General features: G+C 48.0%; 6 protein-coding genes across 6 annotated transcripts; 3 read left to right on the forward strand and 3 right to left on the reverse strand.

Moving 5' to 3' along the window:
- Positions 1 to 33: 33 nt before the first annotated feature.
- Positions 34 to 1,470, reverse strand: FOXG_14504 (endo-1,4-beta-xylanase C). Its single transcript, XM_018394559.1, has 2 exons — positions 814 to 1,470; positions 34 to 761 (listed from the first exon to the last, which is right to left on the reverse strand). The coding sequence occupies exons 1-2, from the start codon at positions 1,258 to 1,260 to the stop codon at positions 222 to 224; spliced, it is 987 nt and encodes a 328-aa protein (XP_018254071.1). The 5' UTR covers positions 1,261 to 1,470; the 3' UTR covers positions 34 to 221.
- A 3,364-nt stretch (positions 1,471 to 4,834) lies between these two features.
- FOXG_14505 (uncharacterized protein) lies at positions 4,835 to 6,302 on the forward strand. Its single transcript, XM_018394560.1, has one exon. It carries the CDS (start codon positions 5,032 to 5,034, stop codon positions 6,094 to 6,096), a length of 1,065 nt encoding a protein of 354 aa, XP_018254072.1. The 5' UTR covers positions 4,835 to 5,031; the 3' UTR covers positions 6,097 to 6,302.
- Positions 6,303 to 7,216: 914 nt separating this feature from the next.
- FOXG_14506 (uncharacterized protein) lies at positions 7,217 to 11,995 on the reverse strand. Its single transcript, XM_018394561.1, has 5 exons — positions 11,803 to 11,995; positions 11,249 to 11,733; positions 10,793 to 11,193; positions 9,175 to 10,744; positions 7,217 to 9,121 (listed from the first exon to the last, which is right to left on the reverse strand). Exons 1-5 carry the CDS (start codon positions 11,921 to 11,923, stop codon positions 7,238 to 7,240), a joined length of 4,461 nt encoding a protein of 1,486 aa, XP_018254073.1. The 5' UTR covers positions 11,924 to 11,995; the 3' UTR covers positions 7,217 to 7,237.
- A 272-nt stretch (positions 11,996 to 12,267) lies between these two features.
- Positions 12,268 to 13,582, reverse strand: FOXG_14507 (uncharacterized protein). The gene has a single exon (XM_018394562.1). It carries the CDS (start codon positions 13,182 to 13,184, stop codon positions 12,498 to 12,500), a length of 687 nt encoding a protein of 228 aa, XP_018254074.1. The 5' UTR covers positions 13,185 to 13,582; the 3' UTR covers positions 12,268 to 12,497.
- A 672-nt stretch (positions 13,583 to 14,254) lies between these two features.
- On the forward strand, positions 14,255 to 14,918 carry FOXG_21569 (uncharacterized protein). The gene is made up of 3 exons (XM_018401913.1): positions 14,255 to 14,458; positions 14,504 to 14,630; positions 14,679 to 14,918. The coding sequence occupies exons 1-3, from the start codon at positions 14,421 to 14,423 to the stop codon at positions 14,799 to 14,801; spliced, it is 288 nt and encodes a 95-aa protein (XP_018254075.1). The 5' UTR covers positions 14,255 to 14,420; the 3' UTR covers positions 14,802 to 14,918.
- Positions 14,919 to 16,067: 1,149 nt separating this feature from the next.
- On the forward strand, positions 16,068 to 16,594 carry FOXG_14508 (uncharacterized protein; the record flags this gene model as incomplete). Its single annotated transcript, XM_018394563.1, has 2 exons — positions 16,068 to 16,199; positions 16,295 to 16,594. 2 exons carry the CDS (start codon positions 16,068 to 16,070, stop codon positions 16,592 to 16,594), a joined length of 432 nt encoding a protein of 143 aa, XP_018254076.1.
- Between the last annotated feature and the right edge of the window lie 388 nt (positions 16,595 to 16,982).

Genomic DNA, 16,982 nt, shown 5'->3' on the forward strand with positions numbered 1-16,982 from the left:
GTGAATCACAGAGATCAGATGTTTTAATGGTAAGGGTATGTATTGACTACTAGCCCAGCTATCTTCCAACGACCGACTAAGCAGTTACCATTTGTCGAGATTTTGTACAAACAAACAACTATATACAGAGTTATAAAAGAAGAATACGGTGATGACCAAAAGCAACTGCAACGATGCTCCCCCTCAAGACCAGAGACCTGATCCTGTCACGCAAGCCACATTTAGCGGAGAGCGTTGACAACAGCAGTGTAAGCAGCCTTGGGGTTGTAGTTAGCATCGAACAGAAGGCTGTCGTGCTCCTTGCGCCAAGAGTTCTTGTCAGATACGCCCCAGACGGTGATACCAATGCACTTGGGGACGTTGAGGCAGGCCTTGGTAACGGTAGCGTAGTCGTTGGCGGGGGCAGTGCGGATGTCGAGCTCGGTGATGGCAACCTCCTTCACACCAGAGTTGGCGAGGGCAGTGAGAGCACCCTGGATTTGGCCAGCGGCACCGGGGTCAAGGTGAGTCTGAGAACCAATACCGTCGACGGGGACGCCCTGGCTGAGCCACTTCTTGACAGAGGGAACCATGCCCTTGGTGACCTTGGAGGCGCTGCCGGAGTCGAGGCTGTAGTCGTTGATGTACAGCTTGGCGTTGGGGTCAGCCTTGCGGGCAGCGCGGAAGGCAATGCCAACGTAGTCGTCGTTGCCGAAGACGTTGTTGAAGTGAGAGTCCTTTCGGAGGGTACCATCCCAGTCGAAGATCTCGTTAACGACGTCCTGAACATGTTAGTAAAGCCATTTATAAGAAGTTCGAGTGAAGAAAACATACCCAGGCGTAGATCTTGCCCTTGTAGCGTCCAACGACGTTGGTGACGTGGTTCTCGATGACCTTGGTCAAAGTAGCCTTGTCGTTGATGTTCTTAACCCACTGAGGGAGCTGGGAGTGCCAGACTAGAGTGTGACCTCGGACCTTGAGGCCATTCTGCTGAGCAAAGTTGACGACCTGGTCGAAGCTGCCGAAGTTGAACTTGCCCTGGCTGGGCTCGGTGGCATCCCACTTACCCGAGTTCTCGGGTGTGACGGCGCCAAAGTCAGCCTTGATGATGGCAGTGTCCTTTGCGACGCCGAGCAGGTTGGGGTCGGTGATGGTTCCGTAGTAGAGCTTGCCCTTGTTCTTGATCAGCTTGTTGATGCTGTCGGAGGCCTGGCGGGGCTCGATGGCGGTGGGAATGGCCGCGACCAGCGAGGCGGTGTAGAGGAAGGAAGACAGCTTCATTTTGGAAGAAGTTCTTGATGTAGAGATATGTGACAAAGAAAGATAAAACGTTTGATTGACCTGCAAACGATGAATGAAGCTGTGAAGGTGTTGTAATGAATGTAGTTGTTTGAGTGATGAGAATGCCAAGTGCCAAGAGAAGGTGGGCTAAATCATCTTATACATCTTGATCATGTCAGTCCCTTGCTCTATAGCTGTACGATAGTTTTCTCGAAAGAGTCAATGCCCGGGATTGGTTTGTCCGATTGAGCTAGCCCCTTCTCAGTATTCGGACGGTGCTCCGAGTACCTAGGGCTGTTTCGAGATAGATTGTCGTTGAAAGGAGTTGTGCCGAGACAGGGGTGCCCGAGTCGAGGCGGCTCTATCTCCTGGATAATCTCCAAATTAACGGAACTTTTGACATGCCTTGCTTTTTGCATTGCATTGTTTCTGGGGTGCATATACGCGACCCGTAATTCGGGCCTTTACTTTGAACTCACCGTCATCTGATGTACGAATAAATGGTACGTTTTGTTTCGTGTCACTCTGTCGATAGCCAGGAGATCGACAGAGTTGAGACGATATTCTGTTTACTTGGTGTACTTGTTTTCATCAACTTCAGGTGAAACTCGAACAAAAACTCAAATGTCAAAGCTGAAGGGAGCTAGTATGTGTCAGTTCTTACAAACGCCCCACAACGCCAGTGCTAGCAGGGCTGGCAGGGGTCTCATTTCGGCTGAATAGGCCCCATGAGAAGTGAGACCAATCCCGTATCAGCTAAATGTGCACGAGCCAGATACTCCTCGTTCCTGAACTCGTTCCCACGGGAAACACGTGGGTCGTGTTTCATGTATGGGGTGGTGGTGATATTCTAGATTTCTGCCGAATCGAGAATCATCTTGGGGTAATATTTCTCCGCGTAAAGCCACCAATCGCGAGGGCTGGGTAAACGGATACCGGCACGGAGAGTTGGATAACTTGCTCGATTCTGGTTTCATCTTTATAGTAGGCGGTGATGATGATTGTCTGAGCGGCATTCAGCTACGGGTTTGACAGGCGCGCATCAGCTGGGGTTCGCCGGGTGAAGTGAATATTACCGGATATTCTATTCATGATATGTCGTGATCTTTCAAGGCTGAATAGACGTTGCATGATAGTCATGTCAAGGTTAATCTTCCTCCAAAGAGAGAAGAACGAGTGCATCAACGTCGCATTGAAGGAGTATGCTCAATATGCTGGTGGTAGAATTCAGTAATGTTATCATTCACTGCGCCTCGACGATTACCGCGCCTATGAGATTTGTGATGCGATGTCCAACGAATTGTCATCATTCACCTTTTTTACAGCTTGATACGTAGACCAGGCAATGATCCAAGAATGTGAAGATAATACTTTTCCATCGGTAATAGGATTTGTGAAACTCACAGAGGGATTGTAGATAATCAATATTAGAGTGAAGAAGATCAGTTGTACTAACCAACTGCCGATAAAGCATTGCTGTAATAAATATTTTCTGTTGGATTGTAGGGTAAGATATTGAGCGATGCTTCACCACTCTTATGTTATGCCCTACCAGAACTGAACTCACTTTATTATCGATGACTTCCACTGCCGCGGGAATGACGAGAGTATAAATACCAAGAGTCCGACTTTATTTCTTCTCTGGAACTGCCCCTTAACCTCTAGCTACAGAAATCATTCTCCAACAATAAGACACAGCATTTCGACTCTATAGACAGAATACTGTTTTTCACTTCATCAAGCCGTCAATCAGCTTTCATATCTGCTTTCTAGCTTCAGCAAAGCTACACCAACGTCTTCACCATAGCTAGCCCCTGATACTCTGCCATTATGGCGCTTCAATAACCAGAGGGAGGCTGCGATGCAAGGGTTCAAATCCTGATATCGCACCAGAAGAACAGTGAGAACATGCATGTTTAAACAGCGTACTCAGCGGAGTGAGGAATTTTCTGCAAGAGCCTCATCCCAAAATTGACATCATGTCAGAAAAAGTCACTTGCGCCCGTCTGTAAAGTCGTAGTGAAACTTAAACGCACTGTAAGTATCTGGATGCATAGGCAACAGATATGCTCCTGGAAATTCGTAGTGGCAGTGACATCGATAGCCAGTGATGTCGGATTACCCATAGAGTTCTGTGTGGTGATCGTAAGCTCTCAGCCACGGGTCTTAACTGCAAATAGCACATTTCCCTCGCCGGATTATCCACTTTGCATCGATACAAAACCTCCAAATTCTCCCCTATCTCTCAATCCCGATTCCTATGCCACGTAATCAGTCGTAATGCCAAGTCCGTCTGATAGGTATGCGAAAGTGCATTCTACGCATCATGTCTTGCCTAGACTGCATACCTATGCTTTGTGTAATGAGATGCTGCTCCCTTCAATTTGCCCGCACATCCTTCCGTAGTCCATACGCATCTTGAACCTTCAATATCAGTGGCTTGATTGACGACTTTCATCTACAAGAGCGCTTAGCTGCATCTGCACTGGTCATGGCGGCTCCGTAATTCCCCCGTGAATGGTCTCTGATATGACCACTGTACGTGAGCTATGCCGGATGAAGAGTATGATGGTTGCTCTTTGCTCTGCTCGTGGTTCAACCTATCTATGAGGGACGCGCTTATCGTAAGCCATAAGCTGAGAGAACTTTGTTGAGTACATCACTATAAGAATTCGCTTGCTTGGACTGAATTCGAACATGCTCCCATAATAGTGGCATTGTTATCTGCGTCAGCTTTGCAAAGTTGTTTGTTCTGCCCCTCATGCCACCGGAAGCTGAAGAAATGCTCAAGGGGCTTCATGTCAATACGGACTGCCGACCTGAAGAGGTGCGACAAGAAAGTAATGGCCTGATCTGATGATCCTTGTCTTGAGAACAGACATCGTTCCCATGAGTCGGGACCTTGAAAGATGTCAAACAGAAATTAAGCTCAATTTGGATTAGTGTCAGGAGGCAAGCCACAGCTACGCTGACTAGCCGATATTAGAATGGTTGAAATGTCTGAAGTGGTGGGGGATGGTACCCAACAGTTTATCATAATAAGATTAATATACGTGAAACAGAGGGGACCTGTTAGTGAGCCTCTACGACGAACGACGACATGTGTTAAGGTTAGCAAACCTGTATGGTTATTCTCAGGTATAAACCCTTTTAGGTATCAATCACACTGCAGGTGCAACATATTAGCTTCTGTCTAGCACCACAATCCTCGGAGCCGCACGTGAACGATAAGACCATATCTCACTGAGGCATCTCATTGGCCAAACCTGATTACTCAATCCCAGGTCAGCAAAACCTCCCCTGTCATTGAAACAAGATGGAACTAAGAACGAGGGACCTCAGCAAATCACGTTGATCCGCCGAGAGACTAAACGTATGAAGTAAAATTGAAGGTCCATCATTGAAACACGACAACAGGTGGAAACAGATGGAAAAACTCCACGGTTCAAGCCAAGACGGGACATGGCAAACAGGCCGTCATGAACCTTGCGTTTTCCAACAGCTTGAGACAGAGTTAAGCGTAAACGGTAAAGCAAGCTGGCGTCAAACCTTGCTGAACAAATCCTTGTCCCGAGCGACAACTCCCGCAACGCGGAGATGATGAGCTGGTATATAAACATCTTCAACTATCCCTCCAGACTGAGAAGCAGCATCTTTTTCCAACCAGTCCATTCCATTCGTTTCAAAGAGCTAGTCTCTCTTCTCATTCTTTAAACTTCACTCTCATTATACCAAGTTCGCTTGCGACTTTACCATTCCAATCATTTCACCATGAAGACCACCACTTACGTTTCCGCTCTTCTCAGCCTGGCTTCCGCCGTCAGCGCTCACTACACCTTCGACAAGCTCACACTCGCTGGCGTCCAACAGGGCACTGATAACGAGTACATCCGCAAGCACCAGAACGGCTACATGCCCACCAAGTTCAAGAACATTCCCGATGGTTCCATCTCTCCCACCGACAAGGACTTCACTTGCAACAAGGGCTCTACGCCCTCTGCCAACGTCTTCAAGGTCAAGGCCGGTGATGAGATTGGTCTTAAGCAGGCTTTCGGCGGCACTGGAATGAAGCACCCCGGTCCTATCCAGGTCTACGCTGCTCCTGTCAAGGACGCTACGAGTGACAGCCCTTATGACCTGAAGTGGTACAAGATTCACCAGGCTTTGATCTGCAAGTCTGGCAACGCTGAGTCTCTCCGCTCAACTGCTTGGTGCTCCTGGGGTGAGGACTCTGTCCACTTCAAGATTCCTTCCACTCTTCCTGATGGACAGTACCTCATCCGTGGTGAGCACATTGGTCTTCACGGTGCTCACGATGGCCAGGCTGAGTTCTACTATGCCTGTGCTCAGGTTGAGGTCTCTGGTAACAGCGCCACCACCATCCCCGGTACTTCTGTCTCTATCCCCGGTGTCTACAAGCAGGACGACGCTGCTGTCAACTTCAGTCTCTGGGGAAGCTCTACCTCTTATGATGTCATGCCTGGTCCCGATGTTATCCCCGGTGGTACTATCCGCGGTAGCGCTGATGGTGCTGGTGGCGATGTCACTAAGACTGTTGAGGGCGGTGCTGACTCTGGTTCCGACTCTGGCTCTGATGCTTCTCCCACCGAGGGTTCCGCTGCTCCTTCTTCCGCTCCTACCTCTGCTCCCGAGTCTTCTCAGGCTCCCGTTGTCCCTGACGTTCCCGACTCTGCTGAGACCACTCCCCAGCCTACCCCCGTTGCCGCCGAGACCACTCCTCTCCCCTCTGCCGGTAACGGTGCCAGCAACGGATGCTCTTCTGGTTCTTCCAAGGCCCGCCGCCACGCTCGCCACTTCGCTGCTCACCGTTTCTAAGTGTGTGCAGTGAGAGAAATGATCGGATGCCAGTGATTTGACATGATGCACGCGGGACGTGGTGTTTTGAAGTCATGTCATGCGCTGGCGTCTTGGAGGAAAATGGTATTCTGGACTTGATAAGAAAGACACTTTACTTCAGCTTTCATTGTAAACTAGATAAGTTTCTTGTAAATATAATATTCTTGGCTGAACTCCTGGACCAATTGTTGGTGAATATCTCTCGCTAGCTGATGTTGGAACACCGAATCTCTCGTGCCTGTAGCTAGCAAATGCTTAGCTACCGAGAGATGAGTACCATGTGGCTAAGGTCAAAAGCCTGTATCATCTCTGCAAATCAACATTCGTCTTCTACGAAGTTTAGCCAATTCAGTCCTCGTGCCGCATTTTGGTGAATTTTCGTATTCGCCATCATGACAGCCCGGGCTAGCGCTAACATTTCCATGGGATGCAGTGTGATGATATGAGTCTAATTTCTGATGTCACCTAATACCGCCACAGCGCGTTCTGACACAAATAAGGAGCCTTCTCGACCAGAACCCCTTCGGCATGCAAGGAGGGAACTATTCAGCCCCTCTCTAATTCTGATGTCCAATTTCATCAGGCCCATCTACATCGACATATTTTCAGTGGAGGATAAACAAAAAGCCTCGGTTATCGGTGTTTTAGTCGGCAATTCGTTTCAATATCGACTGTGACCGACTGGAACTTGAACGAATCTGTAATTCGCAAACAAGTCCCAGAATGGGTTTAGCTGGCAATTTCGACAGGGGTAAATTATTGCCCCTACGTTAGTTAGCTTGTTTTGGAAAGCGGCCCTGGGCGGGAACAGCCTTAACGATTGCTTTTGATTCGTGGGTAAATTCAGCCTTCTCACTCTGCCTTGGAACAACTTTAATCATAGCTACGGCCAATCGCATATCAGGGTTTATCCATCTTAGAACATCTAACACTGGAAGGACTAATGTTATGCATGGACGCGTTATGCTGATCCTATTTCCTACCTAAAGTACAGGAATAATACACGCCCGGAAAATGTTCCAAGGACCATCGTCATTCCTGACAGGTATACGGACTTGGGTCTGTAATCTGGCGGTACCCACAGAAGCTTCTCACCATTCTTCATAACCCAAGCAGGATCTCAACCAATATAAATTGTCCCCAAAACGTTGTCTGTCCTACTATGATCTGAATGAGCAATAGCAACAGTATTAACAAAGTTAGTTGAGAAATAGAACATCCTCAGGTCTGGACATGGTTGCGAAAGGAATAGACATGCTCCCGTAGATGCATCCCAGACCTGCACGTGCGTGTTATCATATATCCCTATGAGTCGCCCATCACGAAAAGCCAGATCGCGTATGAACGAAACTTGAGGGTACACCTCAGATGTGATAGTCAGTTTTTCGAACCCGGGAAAAGAACGTACCTCAATTCTTTCCATGAGAAGGTATGCAATTTTGGCACCATCGTGTGAAAATGCGATGCGGGGATAGTCATGCAAAGGAAGCTCGAGTCTATACTCAAGCAACGCATTATTCACATCCCAGATCTCAACTAAGCCCGGTAGTGACGATCCAACAGCTAGTCGTTCCCCGTTGGCGGAAATCGCTAAACAGTGGTAACGCTCTTCAAAGAAGGTGTATCCCCGCATGAATCTCGTGACGCAGCGTAAAGGGTCGGTGTACCAAACCTCGACCGATGTTCCTTCCAGTACGGCAAATACCGCCACATCAGTTGCAGCAGCGATGGATGTCTGGGCAATGAGTGGAATCACAGGTTCGAGCTTTTCTTTGCAGGTTGCACTCTCCATATCCCAGATGCGAATTATTCCCCAGCTATGGGAGAGTATAGTGTTACCGTCTGAAATAGGTGCAACCAATTCGATGCCCATGGCTTGCTCCGAAGTGCTTTCCGTCATGGCCTCTGATGTAAGGTCCCACATTTTGACGGCTCTATCCACTGACTGTCCCGCGAGCAAGGTACCGTCGTGTGAAATGACGGGTCCCGCTATGAAGTCACCGCTCAGTTCTTTGGTCACCTCTCCTGTCTTCATATCCAGGATCAGAGTTCGATAACCTTCAAGGCTGACCAATAACCAGTCTTTTGTCATAGAGAATTCGTCATTGACAACCCGCGCCTCTAAGACAACCCTATGAAGACATTCGCGCGACTCTGTGTTATATACCGTGACAACCTTCGATGTTCGTGATAGTGAGGCGACCAATAAGCCGTCGGTAGAGAAGGACAGTAAATCGTCCTTATGTTGAGGTCCTAGTACAATCCAGGACGGTTCTGTCGAAGGCCTCCATTTCGAGATAAGCATGGACCCCTCAGCAACGGTTGCTATCCACTGACCTCGCGGCGAGAGGGATACAATAGATGTTTCATCAGGTATGTCGAACTCAGAAACACATTCTCCTGTCCCAACACAGTGAATCAACACCATGCATTCTAACACTACGCGTTCAGGATCCCGTCTACAGACTGAGCATATAAACCTTCCATCATCAGAGAAAGCGATGCTGTCAATATCAGAATAACCCTGCAGGAAGAGAGTCCTAATGCATGCAACAGTGTCGAGATTCCAAATCTTGATCATCTCAGACCAGCCCACCGCTACTGTTCTGCTGTCATGGCACGTGAGAATAACCATGGGAGTGGGGGACCCTTGGCTTAAACTGTGCAGACAAGAGCAGTACTTTTGGTCCCAGATTTTGAGATTTCCCTGGCGACAAATTGTCGCCAGCTTTTTGTCGGACAGAAAAGCCATTCTAGAAATCTTGCCACCAAGGACCTCAAAAGTTTGACTTTGTGGCCAGCAGAGATCTATGTTGGAGGGCTGCAGAATGTAGTCGGGGTATTGACGGTCCTCTAGCCGACTGGGAGCGATGCTGGCCTTAGGGCTGAAAATGGTCCCGGAGTGGTATAGCTGAAGAGGAGTTTGCTCTATACCAGCGCGGAAGTAGCGAATGAACTGTATTGCATCTTGGATGAATTGCTGTAATTGTGTGCCAGAAGTCTCCTGTTGAAGCAGTCAGAGTCGGTGTGTGGACAGGTCGAGAAGGCGCTACTTACGTCAACTATACTCTGTAACTGTTCCAGCATCAAAAGGGAATCGTCTAGCCTTCTGAGGAGGCATAGTACCTCGAGCCAGTTCCTGAAAAAGCGTTGAAGAAAGCTACTCGCATCATCACCATCACAAACGCGCCCACCGGTTGCTCTTAAATGGTGTACCCAATACAAGCATGCATACTGAATCTCTGGGGGTAAGTGCTCATCGAGAACAGATGGTTCAACGTCTGTGTGACTCCTCCCAGGTGCCTCAAGTCTACAGATATCAGTCTTCAATTTTACTCGCATGAGACCTAGACATCTTTTTGCTAGGTCCGCGTGTGTCTTCATTTCATTCACCTGAAGATCACCAGCAGATTGACTAAGGATGTAATCTCTGAACGAAAGATGAAATAGCTGGAGAGGGCTGTCATCTTCTGGAACATCAATCACCGAGCGAAGTGGATCAATCTGACTGAATATATCCCAAACATCAGTACCAAGAAGATTAGCAAGTGAAGTGACCGGTAGAGGGCTAGCGAGAAGAACAAGAGAGCCAATAATATCACAAAAACTCTGCTTGACTTCATCTTGGTCCTCATCAGGCGCACCACTCAGTATAAGACTCAATACGGGTTTGTATAAAGCCTCATACTCAGAGTTGACTTTTGTTGAATTGTCGATGATAAAGTCAATTTTGTAATTGGGACTCTTTGACCAGTGTCTATCACAGATCATGCGCACAAAAGTCGCAGCGGCGATGAACAAGGGTAGAGACTTGTGAAGCAGTACTTGAAAGCGCTCATCCCCAGGCCAGTCCGAAGGTAATTGCAGATGCTTTTGGTGATGAGTGCGATTGTATTCCACCACGAAACTCTCCAGAGCCTGACGGAGAAAAATAAGGAAGTCGCTTTCTATAGTTCCGAGGTCGAGTTTATGAAGCACGATTTCTCTGTGAAGCGGTTCATTGGCAAAGTGACCCACGATATCAAGCTCTGGTCTGCTTGTGAGAAAGACTCTCAGTATGCCCGGGCATGTTGCCAGAAGCAGACGGAGGAGCTCTCCACGGTCTTGTTCATCACATTCATCTAATGCATCAAGAACAAAAACAATTGGTTTGGTGAGCCCCCCCTCTTGCAGTTTGACAAGTGGATTTAGGATCAGCTTCTGCCATTGAACCTGAATAGGTGCCATAGCTAGTGAGTGATCCTCCTTCACAGAATCCAAGATATAGGGGAGGATGCGAGGAAGGTGTAAGGCGAGTTGATATGCAAGTATAGAGAACAAATGTCGGCCATTTCCTCGATTGCCCGCACCTTTCTTGAAAAAGAAGCTGGCGCCGAGGGTTTTAGTCTTTAGGTTTCGAGAAACAGTACGAGAAATAGTACTCTTGCCTGTCCCAGCAAGACCTGGAAGCCAACAAATGGACGGACTTGAGGGATTGTGAGCCCATTGTTCGATGTCATCGAGAACCTGGGTTCGCGTTCCCTCAAGACAGAAAGAGTTGTGTGGATGATAAATATGGTCAAACACGTCCTTTGGATCGATGAGAAGATCTCTCAGCTGGGCCTTGACCTTTTCTTCCGCCCTTTCGCTAAAAGCATGTTAGACTATGAAAGCACCGTGTGCTCCTGACTCATACCTGGACTCCAGCCTGATATCGATCATCAAATCATGCAAAGACTTGAGTTGATCTCGGCTTCGGGAGCTCTGATGTATCTCACATAGTGAACCCGCATCATGTAGCTTGTCTTTCGAAAGATTGAGGTCTTTTAAATACCCAGTAAAATCCTCTAGGCGAAAGACATCTGTGAAAGCCTTTGCTGCTGCTTGTTGGCGACGGAGAGCAAAGCCAAGAAACCTTACACAGTGAGACAGCGCATCGATAATTGTCTGACGTAGGTTTGTATTGATAGGAAGGTCTGTGGAAGCCGGCGAAGCTAGGTAAAGCTCGTGGTAAACGCTGCATTCAAAGACTAGAACAGTGATTTCGGCGATACCTTCAACAACCTTGCCTCTGATCTCTTCTCTAGCAGTAAGATTCTGAGTAAAATTAGCTTGGCTTAATAGTACAGAAACTAATGAGGGGATGATGTACCAAAAGAAGGAAGCGTACAGCGGCCCATGGGAGGGCAGCGGGGTTGGGATTTGTGCTAACGGCAATATCACCAACAACAGCGAATCGATTGAGATGCGGGACAATCCTTTCCATCGCTTCAGCCAACCTCTTCTGTGTGCCAAAGCGCTTCATTTCAGTCTCCAGTCTCTTTATCAAGGCTGGCAGGGTAATTTCAGCATCTTCTGCCGCAGCTTGTTCCTGAACTCGAATGACTTCTGACAACTTTCCACCGCCTTTCGATGCTTTGGCATTATCAATTGCCTCCTTCCAAAGTTGCTGGAACCGTACTTGCTGATCTTTGCATTCATAATCAGTCGTCGATATGGTGTCGCCATGTTCAGCCATTGAGGCTGAACATCCAACCGAGACATTTCCTGGTAGAGGATCTTTGGTAACTGCAACATTCACCGAAGATACGGACATCGAAGATGCTGATGCAGACGGCAAACCAGCCGGTAATCTGCCTGTGATGAGGCATCAGTGATGTGCCCTGTCGTGGTATTGATATAGATCCTGGATGGGCTGGCACAAACCTTGAGAAACGGGTGGCGTGCTTGCAGGAGTGCCAATAGAGTCACTGCTTGATTCGTTTCCTTTTCCAGGGTTGAGGCGCCTGATAAAGGCTCTAAAAGATGGCCGTTTCGGATCCGACATGATTATCGAGCCTACGACTTGTCGCTCAGAGCTGTAGGTTACGAGAACCAGCGCGAGTAATGGGCGTTGAGAATATGTAAGTTGGAAGAGGGGAAGTATGACTCAGAAGTGCGCCATACATAAAAGCTGGGCTGTGTCTTAACACGATTGGTCACGTATCCGCGAGGCTGACAGACTGACTGACAGGGATGTGAATGCTGATGATCTTGGTAACAATCCTTTTGGGGTAAAACGGCCAAGGTTACCCAAGTGATCTGTTACTCTTTATGTATTTGGCCAAGATTCTAGGGTCTGTCATTATTGATTTGTAGATCTGGGACAAGCCGCGATGCATGCCATCGACGTATTCGGAAAACAAGTAATTTGATTCAAAACACCAGTTGTCTGGGAGACAACATGGCGATACAACTAGAAAGCTATACCTAAGGAGTGAACGGGAATAGAGAAGAGACTCATCTAATCCCCACAGCCGCAGTAAAATAACATCAGACAAACATCACCCATCCTCAACCAAATGAGCGACTACAGTAAGACATCACCTTCCCCCTTCATTCCACAGAAAGAACCGGCAGGCCTACTTCTCAAGGCAGACCTGAGAGTAGTAGGTAGCAAAGGTAGTAGCCGCAGCAGCACAGCAAAAGATGCTCTCCTGATTAGCCTTAGCCGCACAAGCAACACAAGCAGCCACAAAGTTGATAGAAGAAAAGTTTGCGCAAGATCGGCAAGAGCTAGGGTGAGGCGCACTATCACAGCTCCAAGAGTGAACACGGCCAAGAGCAGCATCCTTGATCTGAGGACAGTTGCGAGCGCGCACCTCAAGATCACGGCCGTGAACCTTCTCAGCGTCAAAGGACTCAAGAAGGTTCTGCTCCTTGGAGATGGCGACGATGGGCTCAAAGTACTGGTCGAAGAGGGACTCGGGGATGCAAGCGGTGGGATCGTTGATGTAGGTGGTTGGGATCTCGGGGAGCTTGTAGTCGCCGGTGGCGTTGAGGTTGGTGAAGGTTTGGCCGAGGGCTTGGAGATGAGAGAGGGTGATGCACTTGGAGACCTCGCCGACTTTGTAGTTGACCTCGGTGACCTTGACGGGGGTCTTTTCGAGGGCCTTGTTGGCGGTGGTGCTGGCGAAGGCAGCGGTGGCCAGGGCGGCGAGGATGAGAATGAAGCGAGCCATTGTAAGGAACTTTGTTGAGAGTAGAGAAGTGAGCTTGAGAGTCAATGAAGATGCTGTGATGGTTGAGTGAGTTGACAATGTGGACATGAATGCCGTCTTAAGTAGTTCCTTTCGTTCACAATGCCCTTAACTTCGACGCCGAACTTGGTACTCAATAATTCCTCAACTACCGACGAGTCTCTCGCAACTTGACGACCTTCCCATCTTCATCTCGACAGACACAAATTCACTCATCGTCGATCTCGACTCTCGGCAGTTCACGACCGGCTGACTCGAAGCAACCCATGATATTTCTCAAGCCACAAACAGAACACGAGCTGATCCTCGTCGCTCCTATCTTCATCCGCGATAGATTGGGGTTTGACTCTCACATCATCTGCCGGTATTAAATGAGTCGATGGACTGAGTATAGTCTGATGTTCTCCTGTTCCTTTTTGGAATATTGCATATTATTAGATCCACTTTGATTCCGACCCACCCGTCTAACTAGCCTGTGCATGTATGTAATCGAGATGTTGCTATAGGTCAGTTCTGAAGGTTGTGCTCGGTGTTCGATTGGGCAAATAGCCTCACACCGAAACCCCCACGTGGGCTTCATCTTGGTATGCTTTGCGGGCCGCCGTCAGCGATGGCACGTTGCGCTAGCCCTGTCGGTAATACAACAGTCCCTGGAAACACTATGAAGAATAAGCTTTTTCTAATGCGAAGAAGGTTTGTAGGATGCCATTGCCTGCAATAGGCGAATCTGTCCCCCACTGCTCATAATTGAGGCCTCGACATAACTTCCGCTTGCATCACAACCAATGAGAGGCTCGCATTTCAACACGAACCTGAGTTCATCACGCTATGTCAAGGGATAGAAAAGACTATCTTCATTGAACTCTATTATCCGCGTACAGAGTATCGTATGTCTCGGAGAACAATGCCCTGAACTTATTTCATGTTCATAGGCTGAGATACGAAAGGCTTCACGATTTTCCATGTTTGGAAGGTGGAACTTATGATGCCGATGAGCCGGATGCGAGATATTCAGTTCGGCAATTGCTTCAGTCATGATGAGGTCGGATAATGACTGACTTTCATGAGCCGAATCGATATCCATCGGACGAGTTTGGTCAGTTGCCTCACCAGACGGCTCTTCAAGCCGGATCATGAGGCAGATTTGTTGGTGAGAGCAGGTCTCTCCAAGAGAATCCTGAAATATAAAAGGATCAGCTTTCCCAACTCCATTTACTACTCACCACTCTCATCTTCACCAGCATCAGCAACAGTATAACAACTTCTACAACTCCCAGTCCTCAAGACTCAAACCCTTCACCCAAAATGAACTCTCTTAGCCTCATCGTCCTCTTCTTCGGCGCGTAAGTCAAAAATCCTCCACCTCAACACGAAGTCTGACCTCCCAGCGCCATGGCCGGTATTCACCACAACTGTGGCTGCACCGTCCGCGGCTCATACAGGCAGGATCTTGCCCAGGCTGCCTGCGCCCTCTGGGGCTCCAACCAGCCCCACACCCACTGGGACGGCTACTCTGTAAGTACTCAGACACAAGCCCACAGAGCATGGAAGCTGATTATGCAGTGCGTCGACAAGGGCTACGGCCGCGGCATTGACGGTGCTCCCTGGGAGACTACTTGCAAGCAGGCCTGGGACATCAACTTTGGCGGCAACAAGAACGATGCTTGGGGCAAGTGCTGGCACTAAGTTGACTGATGCCAATTTTGGGATCAGTGCTTCTTTGGTTCGGGATTGAGATTCGTGTGATTTGTTCTTTTCAGACTGCCAATCATCCGCATGGCTTCTTGTTACTTTAGAAACTATGTAGCACTCTTTTAGTCTTGTCATGAGCTTATGACAAGGAACTTGCAATTGATTTGATATTATACGCAACGTTTGAGCTATCAGTGAAACGCTTCGTGACACTAAAACTTAGAGATGCCTGACCTTCCAATTGATAGTGGCGACTATTCTTTGGAACCTTCGGTAATTCGGCGTAGCCAATGACAGCTGTACTACTGCTGATAATATCGCATGACTATTCAAGATCGTGGAGTGCTTCCGGTATTGGAAATAGCTGGTGATAGAAGGCTAGAAACATAAGATCAAAGAAAGTTACTGTAAGGAGTAGCGCCGTTCGTGAAGTGAAGCGAGCATGCCAATTGTTGAAAATACAACTCAGCAGGGAACATATTTCACTGGCTATAATGGCCCGCGAATTGTCGTGGTGGGTGAGTTGAGGACAAGGGAAGGAAAACTGATATCAGTTTGGGTCAACCTCATTGATAACCTAGCGAGAGGACCAAGGCGCGCGTCAAAACTAACACCATTTTCCCCTCCAAAATCCATGCACCATTAACAATAGTCTATATTCAAGGGTCAGTAAAATGTTTCGAGTGGCGTCCAGGGATGTTCCTGATTCCATGGAGCTAGTGTCATTTTGCATTCCAGCAATACACAAAGCGGTCTGGACGCCGTTGCAAACGTGGTAGCCCGTGGATATTAGACGCATTTGCGGGTTCGCTAATCTTGAATCTAATAATAGTACCTACAAAGTCAATGATCTAGGCAATGCGGCGGTTGAAATGCTCCGGCCACCGGAGTGTTTGCTTTGGTGTTTCTTAACTTCTGTTGCCATTGGTGCTTCGTCGAGATTGAAATAGGATGGCAAAGACTCTCTCGGCTATAACAGCATACCCTTAATTCCGCTTCTGGAAAAGTCAAATATAGAACTTGGCTTACCTAGTGAAAATAAACCGTTATGCAAGGTTACTGGCATGAATAATCCTCAAGAACAGGTCGAAAATGGTCTGGTAATTCTTGGCAAGTCTCCCACAATGTGAGGACCACTAAAACTGATCTTGACCCTCGTCATATAAAAGCCTACTCCCTCTTTACTGGGGCGGTTCATAGCATTCGCATCGCACAGAGCATCCGGCCCTATCCTTTTTCCAATTCTGTGTCTCGATCAACATGGCATCTCTCATTGCATCTGCAGCGTATGCCCTCCTGGTAAAGTTTGGTACTGGCCTAGCGGGCAAGGCTGGCGGTTGGGTCTTCCAAGAAGGCCTGGCAGCTGTGACTGGTGGCACCGACACAGAAAAGGTCAGACAGGATATTGCCAATGTATTGACGGAAGTGAAGCAGATACAGGCATCTGTCACCGACCTCTCGAGTCAACGTCTGATAGTCTGCTTCAGCTTCGCAAGGATGGCCTGAGAATTTACATCACCGATATCGAAACTTACTACTCGACAATCGTTGATATTATGCAGGAGGCCTTTCAACTTCCTGACAGGAATCTTACAGATGCGGATCGTGTTCGCCAAGCTCAAGGACTGCAAAAGCGGCTTGATAATCGCCTTCGAGCTTGTTCGAACGATGTTCCTGGATATCTTGACCAGATCAACGACTTCCTCAACGAGCAAGGCTCGAATGCCTTTCTCCAACAGGCTGCACAGCAAGCTCTCGATCAATCCGATGATTTTCTTGGATATTAAATACTCTGGATGCAAGCTTACTACGTCAACGAAACCCCTTTTCATTATAATCCTCTGTAATCTCTGATTAGTGGTAAGCTGTCCTTCTCTTAGAATAGGAGAAGGCCGAAGCTTGATAGGTGTGACACTAGAGAATTTCTGATGAGTGCTAGTAACTGTAATGTCTTGAATTCTCCGTACTATCCTGCGTTAGCCCTCGTAGGATTTCGACGTGGACAAGTAAAACATATCAGATAAGACGTCAGCCGGCTGGAAACAGTCCTCCACCCCAAGATGACACACTTTTTACTACTTGAGATCTACATACCTCAGTTCACCTTGTAGGTGAATGAGTTCTTTGTAGGAAGCTTATGTTAATACGGATTCGGCGTCATAAAACCTAGGTCGA

The sequence above is a fragment of the Fusarium oxysporum genome, chromosome 12 (assembly GCF_000149955.1).
Source record: "Fusarium oxysporum f. sp. lycopersici 4287 chromosome 12, whole genome shotgun sequence".
Classification (NCBI taxonomy): Eukaryota; Fungi; Ascomycota; class Sordariomycetes; order Hypocreales; family Nectriaceae; genus Fusarium; species Fusarium oxysporum.

Bases quoted from the DNA above. Each gene is read 5' to 3' on its own strand.
- FOXG_14504 (XM_018394559.1), bottom strand. From the start codon at position 1,260: ATGAAGCTGTCTTCCTTCCTCTACACCGCCTCGCTGGTCGCGGCCATT. The intron at 762-813 runs GTATGTTTTCTT...TAACATGTTCAG, and splicing joins AGGGCAAGATCTACGCCTGG to GACGTCGTTAACGAGATCTT.
- FOXG_14505 (XM_018394560.1), top strand. From the start codon at position 5,032: ATGAAGACCACCACTTACGTTTCCGCTCTTCTCAGCCTGGCTTCCGCC.
- FOXG_14506 (XM_018394561.1), bottom strand. From the start codon at position 11,923: ATGTCGGATCCGAAACGGCCATCTTTTAGAGCCTTTATCAGGCGCCTC. The intron at 11,734-11,802 runs GTTTGTGCCAGC...GCCTCATCACAG, and splicing joins CACGCCACCCGTTTCTCAAG to GCAGATTACCGGCTGGTTTG. The intron at 11,194-11,248 runs GTACATCATCCC...AATTTTACTCAG, and splicing joins CTGTACGCTTCCTTCTTTTG to AATCTTACTGCTAGAGAAGA.
- FOXG_14507 (XM_018394562.1), bottom strand. From the start codon at position 13,184: ATGTCCACATTGTCAACTCACTCAACCATCACAGCATCTTCATTGACT.
- FOXG_21569 (XM_018401913.1), top strand. From the start codon at position 14,421: ATGAACTCTCTTAGCCTCATCGTCCTCTTCTTCGGCGC. The intron at 14,459-14,503 runs GTAAGTCAAAAA...CTGACCTCCCAG, and splicing joins ATCGTCCTCTTCTTCGGCGC to CGCCATGGCCGGTATTCACC. The intron at 14,631-14,678 runs GTAAGTACTCAG...CTGATTATGCAG, and splicing joins CCCACTGGGACGGCTACTCT to TGCGTCGACAAGGGCTACGG.